The sequence below is a fragment of the Rhipicephalus sanguineus genome, unplaced genomic scaffold, assembly GCF_013339695.2.
Source record: "Rhipicephalus sanguineus isolate Rsan-2018 unplaced genomic scaffold, BIME_Rsan_1.4 Seq535, whole genome shotgun sequence".
Lineage (NCBI taxonomy): Eukaryota > Metazoa > Arthropoda > Arachnida > Ixodida > Ixodidae > Rhipicephalus > Rhipicephalus sanguineus.
The window spans coordinates 1-8,377 of NW_023615455.1; the positions used below are offsets into that span (position 1 = coordinate 1).

The 8,377-nt window shown below is 47.1% G+C and overlaps 1 protein-coding gene across 1 annotated transcript; it reads right to left on the reverse strand.

The window, feature by feature from the left end:
• Nucleotides 1–5: 5 nt before the first annotated feature.
• Nucleotides 6–6,169, reverse strand: LOC125756714 (disintegrin and metalloproteinase domain-containing protein 10-like; the record flags this gene model as incomplete). Its single annotated transcript, XM_049411622.1, has 4 exons — nt 6,008–6,169; nt 5,754–5,852; nt 3,623–3,813; nt 6–46 (listed from the first exon to the last, which is right to left on the reverse strand). Coding segments are annotated over exons 1-4 (456 nt in total), but the record flags the coding sequence as incomplete, so codon positions are not given.
• Between the last annotated feature and the right edge of the window lie 2,208 nt (nt 6,170–8,377).

An 8,377-nucleotide genomic window follows, 5' to 3' on the forward strand; every position in this document is an offset into this window, starting at 1 on the left:
CGCATGCGCTCGAAGCTGCATGCCTCCTTGCATTCGCTTCCCGGCACTGCACACGATCAGAACGCAAGATGCATATTTTGAAAGGGAAGGGTTATAAGGTAAAAACCTTAGATGCCTCATCAAACGCGAAAATTGAACGTCCGCGTCAACACGAGTGATGGAAAAAAGAAATCATGTGATGACGTCACATATCACCAAAATAGATAATGACATCACCGTATCACGTCATCAAGACTTCATAGGCCGCCAACTTTGTGACGTCATTATGACGTCCTATAACGTGACGTGACATGATGACGTAACCACATGACATCGTCGCTTGGTAAAACGTGGGCTGATCACAGAGGCAGTGCAAAAAAGGTGAGGCACAGAAAGCTTATAATGCTTCCGATCTTGGAGGCAATGCAAAATTACGTTAGGCGCAGAACCCTGTGACCCTGTGAGTTTTGCATTGGTAGCGATACTTCCATCTAAGGAACACTAAAAACGCGGAAATTTGGTGACCGTTTCAGCTACTGAAATGAAGTTTTCGGGCCTTAGAAAAGAGCTACCGGATGCATATTTGATCCTTATGATACTTGTCAGAAGTAGGCCAATCTTTAATGTGCGGTGTGCAAACATTTTCGTGGGCTGATCACGAAGACAGTATTCGTTCTAGGGTCTATCTTCGAGGCTACTCAGAGCCTAACAGAGTCTAAAACAGTGGTCGAGGAGCTCCCATAAATCCTTAGCCACTGTTCGGAAAAGCTCACAGAGCTATGAAACGCCGTTTAGGTGTATAGCACCAATGTGCCCTTATAGTAATCGGCGGAGTGCCGATGAAATGTGCATTCATTTATCGCTTGGCACATCCACTTTCGATTTGATAGCGTAGTGATGAAGGAGCAAGGCATTCACCAGCGGAACGCTCTCTTAGTGTGAAGCGCGAGCGCTGATCATGAGCTGTTGGCGGCTAGGCTGTTAGACCGCTGTGAATAGAGCATGTGGGTTCTTCCGCAAGTGTGCAGTACCACTAGCACTGAAGCATAAGGGTTTTGCTCCGTTCTAAACGAGAAGTCCAGCAGTGAAACTACTACTCAAGTTACCGGCCTAGAAACCATCGGAACGACAATGAGAGAGCCAATTATCGTTGAGTAATTATATCACGTTGTGTACATACGTACTCCAACAGTGTGAAATTGTTAATTTACACATATTCGTCTCTGTAGCAACGTAATGTCGTATAGACACCTCATCTCCATAACATGGGGCGTACGTCTTGGTTCCAAAACGTACCGCGGTTCGAGGATGGTTTGCTTCTAGCGTAAAACAATGCACCACACGAATTTGAGTTGAACCGATGTCACGGGTTTAATTTTTGTTCGAAATCAAGATCTTGTATTTTTACCACGAAAGTGTTTTATGCCGGGGTCCACCAAGACTTCAGTGACGTATTTCCGTCACGGAAATGGCGTCGAAAAAATATACACAATACCATGGCAAATAAAAAAAAGGGTACCGTCAACGGGCATCGAACCCACGACCGCTCGGTCCGCAACAACAGATGCCGGGCACGCTATCCACTGCGCCACGGTCACAGACTCTAGAGCCTTTACAAACGCGCCTTTTATATCGACCACTCTCCCGGTCGGCTGGGTGGTGTTGATCTCTGGGAGTGGTAAGGTAAAGTAATTCGTCATTGCTGTGGCCTCCGCAACTAGCACCTGCAACGCGTTACGTGTCCGTCTCATTCGGCGCGTTTTCAACAGAAGTTGAATTTTGTCAATGCCACACACCGCAAGGTGGCAACGTTTGCCCAAGCGTCGTAAAAGCGTCGGCCTCGCTCAGCATCACGCTAATACAAACCAGAAATAGCTCTGCGACGCGCGCCTATCTCACCTGGCTGTAACACCGCGTTCCATGCTCACGCGCTCGCCCCGAGAAAAAAATCACAGCATATCCACGGAGTGAATGATGATGAGTGGGCGAAGCTGCGGAGGTTCATCGGTAAACCGTTAATCTTCCGTGAATTCTGCCCAGTACATCATCACCGACGTGGGATCGGGCGCGTTTATACTACAGGTTCGATGAGTTATGACGACTTGCAGCTCACTTTAATTTTACATGTACGCTGTGAATTTTCATAGTTTAGAAAACCATTGCTTTAGAAAACATCTGGCGTCTTTCGTTAAGCAGCTGGCGTCTTTTCGTTTTGCTTTAGAAACATCTGGCGTTCTTTCGTTTTGCTTTTAGAAAACATCTGGTGTCTTTCGTTGGTTTATTTCATCAATCAACGGCGTTTTGAACAAAATTTTTATTGTTTAATCACGCACAGGAGAAATCTCACCAGGCACTACCTTGGAGGTAAACAATGGCTGCTAATGGGAATGAGAGACAGAAGAAGTCGGCTTTTAGCTAACACTTACACTTCTACTTCTACTAACGTTTCCTACTGAAACATGCCAATGGCTGCTAATGGGGAATGAGAGACAGAAGAATTCGGCTTTTAGTTAACGCGCACGCTGCGAATTTTTTATTGTTCAACAACGCACAGGAAAAATCTCCCACCGGCACCACCTTGGAGGTCAAGACCTGGTACTAGCGTTACGACTGGTTACGCACCACTACGACTACGAGGGACGAACGGGTGCCGCCTTAGGAGCTTCGCCCCTAAAATCGCAGCCGGGCTACCGGGGCGGCACGACGCGCTTTGCGTTCCCCTTCTAGTCCGGCCGTGGTATTCAATCACATTTTAAGGTGTCGCGGGATGGCGACCAAGTTCTGCGTCCAATATGCGACGCTCTTCTGGCTATCACACCTCGTCCTCTGATTACGCTTTCACCGTTAACTACTACAGCTATCACAAGGATTTGTTTAATCATTTAACATGGACGTTAGTCGTCGGGATGGAGATGTACCACCAATCATCAAAGTGGGTGCATACATGTTAAAAGGCGCCATTAGCTGCCAGACATCAATATACATTGTGCAAACTCTCTTATATCAATGTGCAGTAAGCATTCAGTTACTTCTGTAAGGGCACGCTTTACTTTCGTGTTATTCCGATTCATATGACGGAGGGATCAACCGTGTTTTTTTCCCTTTTCTTTCAGTTTAAAAAGGCCGAAGCACCCAGTCAATTAAAACCAGCTAACGAAGTTCCGGTGAGATTGCTATTTCACGTCGACACAACGGCAAAACTCAGTAGATCTTATGCATTCGCCTTATGCATTTCTTCTCAGTCGATCTATTGATCCTGCTCCGCCACCCACCGAAAGCTTACCGTATCTAACGTGCTTCTGCACTGCCTCTAGGATCGGATGCATTGCAAGCTTTCTGCACGTCACGTGGTTTTGCACTGCCTCCGCGATCGGCCCACTTTTGAGCAAGCGTCAATACCATGCGATGACGTCTTCAAGTGACGTCACCTGATGTGACGTCATAGCGACGTCATGGTGACGTCTTATGTTGACGTCATAACGTAATGATTTTTTGCCCCACTCGTGTTCGCGTCGACGCCGCGGGACGCCGGCCAATTTTCGCCTTTGATGAGGCATCTAAGGCCTTCGCCTTAACAAAAGCGAAGGTGAGAATTTCACCGGTTCCCTCAAGTGCTCACAGCGCGTCAGAAGCGCACACGTACCATCCTCCCTACAGGCGATGAGGCACATGTCCTCCATGCTCAGGTACGACCCCGTCAGGTAGCAGTCGACCAGGTTGTACAGGCGGCAGACCGACTGGCTGCACTCGCCGGCGTCGCACAGTTGAGTTGCGTGATTGCACAGCGTGCCGTCGGGCTTCCAATCAGAAGGAGGGCACTCTCCACTTGTGCCGCTGGTTGATCGTGGTCAAGGCAGGACGTTTCGCTTTCGAATTTGTCATTTAGGCAACACGCTGTGGCTGCGCTCGCAGGAAGGGAGCGCATTATTATGACGTTATGAAGCATCTACTGGCCAGGTACACTGGAACCATGCTGGGTGCACTAGAAACAACGAAAGTGGCTCATGGTTGTAAAATATTTCGGACGCTATGGCTGTTACAATAAATTAAGGAGTCCTCGCTCTATCAGGAAAGTGGGGCATGCGAACCTTTGCGTCTGCATGCCTGGTGTAGAACTTCTTTCTTTCCTTTAGATGCGAAGCATCTTATGACGGAGTTCAATCTGGTGGTGGTGTGCGGCGTGACCACGCTTACTGCGCTTGCACAAACCCTCTGCTAACACCTCCTCTTCTCTCCACTCCCCTCCCGCTCTCCCCCTCTCTACTCTCCTTCTCCCCTATCCTATTCCACTCACCCTCTCTACTCCCCCTCTGAAACGCGGGCTCGACATGCCGAAACGCTGCTTCGCATCGCCCATGCATAATCCCCTTTAGCGGGAGATGGTGTAATTTCTTTCTTTCTTTCTTTCTTTCTTTCTTTCTTTCTTTCTTTCTTTCTTTCTTTCTTTCTTTCTTTCTTTCTTTCTTTCTTTCTTTCTTTCTTTCTTTCTTTCTTTCTTTCTTTCTTTCTTTCTTTCTTTCTTTCTTTCTTTCTTTCTTTCTTTCTTTCTTTCTATTGCATTGCGCTTTGCTCCCTCCTAACTATTGCCTTTCTCCATGGCGGGAATCGGACCTTCATCCACGTGCTTAGCAGCGCAGCACTTCAGTTGCTACAGGCAACAACGACGGTCATTCGTTAATATCTAGGCAGCAATGAAGTGTGGCAACGTGAAGTGACAAGTGACCTCGATAAAAGATCAGATTGCCATACGAGAAGCGGCAGATCACCGCAAACCCACGATCGAGAGAGCATCAATCATTGGAAAACTGCTCATACAAATACGCATGTTAGTAAAACGTTGTCGGGCTAATTGGTTCATGTTGATCGAGAGGCAAGGACGCAAACCGAGGTAACTCTTTTTCCTGTCCTGTTTTTTTCTTTACCTTGGGTTGCGTCTTTACCCGTTGATCAAATACGCGTGTGAATGGCGCACCTCCGAGATCCGCATTTCTGTGCGCTCGACAGCGCCGGGCTTTTCGCGCACGACGCCGTCACTAAAACCTGGGACTTGTAAAAGAATTTGGTTAACCCATGTATGCCCAGCATCCTACATATAGGACGCTTCTTTGATGCACTCTAACATCGCTATTTCTTTAGCTGATGACTAGCACCACCTACAGCACATCAAGCAGGCCTCATAGTCAACGTGTGCAAGGCTAGAGATATTACTTGCTTTTCATGCTGCCACGTGCCGACCGCTTTCTCTGGGCAAACACGTGCTTTGCGTGAAAGACGTTATAGAGAGGAAGAAGTGCAATGTCGGTGTGCACGTGAAATGTTTCAAGGCTTACCACAGCCGCACATAGCACCCCTAATGTCCAGAGTCCTATATGTATAGGATGGCTTGAAAAACAGTGTTGCGTTTACCTGGCAGTAAATAAAGAACTTGTGCTTTCTTTTGAGGGTACAAGTACACTTTATGTGAAAAAAGAAAATGGTTTTGTCAGTTTTTCTGAGTGGGCATATCTGGGTTAATACTCTTTCCGTACCAAAGGTGGTCTCTGCCTTTATTTCAGGCAAAAGAAAGAGACAATTCAGGCGTGCCATGTTCGTTGTAAATGCTGATGATGAAGGTAACTTGGCTGGCACGATGGAGCAGACGTGTTCGCAGCAGATGACGAATGACAAACGCGCAGAAAGGGGGGATGAGGCTGTTTTAGAGACTTCTACCCGTGCCAGTGCAAAAACAAGCTGCTGAATGCATATAAAACGTGCCGCGTCATCGCTAAGGATACGTGCAGTAGGCCTCGAAGGTGCAATCGTCTTCAGGCCTGCATGCCGTCGACGTATTGTGGAAGCGGCAGTCGCTGCTGCAGCAGGCTCCGTTACTTGGACTGTAATAGCGAAGAAAAGAACAAGAATACATGCTTAGCACTGCATTCTTTTAAGACAGAACCTACTTGCAGAGAGGTTGGCCGTAGCTACAGCTTTCTCCGGCCTCCTACTTATATAGCACCATGCCTACTGACATAGCACCATTCCTACTCACCTGCACACGGCACCGGGCTTGAGCGTGCACGACTTTCGGTTGATTTCTCCGTGCTTGCGCGCGTAGCAGCACACGTCGGCACCGCAGTCCTGTCGCTCGTAGCCGCAGTCGCACTCCTCGTCCATCTCGCGGATGGAGTTGCCGCAGAAGGGGCCTTGGGGTTCTGCGTACCAGTGACAGGGAACACTATAGGCGCGTTTCGCTTCAGGCCAATTTTCCGTGAAACGGACCTCGACCAAGGTCAACTGAACGTTGTCTAAAAGTTGATTCCTAGAATTTAGCATCCAGAAGTATTGCGGTCATAAGTAAATTCGATCTACAGAAGAATTTTCACCACGGGCTCGCTGCCGCTGGTAATGTGCGTCACTGCATTGCTTCCTTTTTCACTTATGTTTAATGCAATGGTTAGGTGATAACGCAGCTCTTTCAGATATCTGCCCTCAAAATAGTGGGGCAGCCAGGTGGTGGGGGGCTCAACGTCTCTCCCGAAATTTTTCATATGTATATATGCACGTACACTTGCTACGCCCGTGCCTCCAGGTACCAGAACTACAGACTGCATCTACTGTTCTTTTCGAAGAGTTTCCCTCTAAGGTTCGTTATGATAGATAGCAACGGTTTAAAGCTCCGTGAACCTGTCGTAAGAGAAAATATATAAATGCAACGGTTACTGATCTGCATTTCTACTCAAATTATCTTAATATATTGCTTAAATACTCACGTTCTGTGTGTAGTTTTGTTATGAAATTTACATTACACTTCAACATATTTCGTACCTACAGGACGGAATGAGTGTATGATATTGTTAGCAAGAGCGAACACTCAGCTAGAAAATAGGTTGTCATTAGGATCCTTACTTGCATCGAAGGGAATCTCTTTTCACACGTCACTTAAGCCTATCGCTATAACTTCAACTGCAGTGACACTTGCTTGAGTACCATGACATCGCGGATTCGATTCCCGGCCTCGGTGGCTGCGTTTTTATTTTGAGAAGAGCAGTAGAGAAAAAAAAAATATTCCAGTGGATTTATGTGTGTGTGCCTTGAAGGACTTCACCTCGTGATGAAAATAACCCGGTGCGTTTTACTAGAAGTGCGTCACAACCTTATTGTTGCTTTAGAATATTAGTGGTAAAAAGGTTTCTCGGTTTCTTTCAAAAGGCATGTCTTTAAGTGAATTAATCTGTACTATTTCACAAAATAGCGCCGTCTTCGATCTCTGTTTATATACATCCACTACAGTGCATGTGAAATTCCGAGATTCTGTCGGCACAAAGTTGTACATACACATCAAAATATATGCTCCCGAACTCATGCATTAGACAGCGATCCGTGTGAGTGACTTATCTCCGGCACGTCACCGCACATGAATTCGCGGGGCCTTTCACGCGGACAAATCGGCGCAAAAAGAAACTGATTGCGCATACCGACATTCGCGACATGTGTGTCTGCATTTCGTTCATCAGTCAAGGGCCGCTACCCTTGGCGCTTACAGCTCGTGAATGAATGAGTAAACAACTTCGACAACATCACGGGAATGCGTGCGGAGGACCAACTGCTGAATGCGGAATGCAAAGGCACTTTAGTTCCAGAAAAAAAAGTACATTAGTGGATCTGAAAAACGCAAGTCGGGGTCAATTTGGAGTGGCAAACTGCCCCGTGCACGACCGCATTTGCATGGCATCATTGGAAGGAGAACGTGGACTGGCTTTTCTCTGGGGAAGATGAAAAATAAAAGATGCTTCTTATTCGATCCTGGTGAAGCCAAGCCAAGGCTCAATTTGTAGCGGCGAAATGCATGAACAGGACTGCATTCCGTTTGCGACCATACAAGTGAACGCGTTCACTATGCCACCCCAAATGTTATTACCTCATCGTGCAGGAAAGAACCGCTGGCACCAATCACGCCTTATTCTACAGTCAGCGCCACTAAAAAAGCAGGAGATTGCTAAAAAAAACATGGCTGATCCCTCTGTCATAGAAATCGGTATAACACGAAAGTAAAAGGTGTCTTCACAGACGTAGTTGAGCGTTTGTTGGCATTGTTTCGCCCCGAGGACGAAGGAATGAATGCTATAACAACAATTGTAGTGTCACGCGAAGAACGGCAAGCAGCTTGAAACTTCCAACGCGTTGCTCAAGCAAAAGGACGCACGGAACTAACATACACAGATGAGCGCGAACTAATAACTAACGCAGCTCGACAGTTAAAGCGCGCTGGTCAAATACAAATGAGCGCACGAAACGAACGCACAAGTATACACAGAATGAGCGCGAACTGTCACAGTTGTAACATTGTTGTGTGAGCAGCGCGCTCCTTTCGCAAAAGCGGCCGCTGCAGTGAGCGAAATGACCTTCGCGCTCTCTCTAT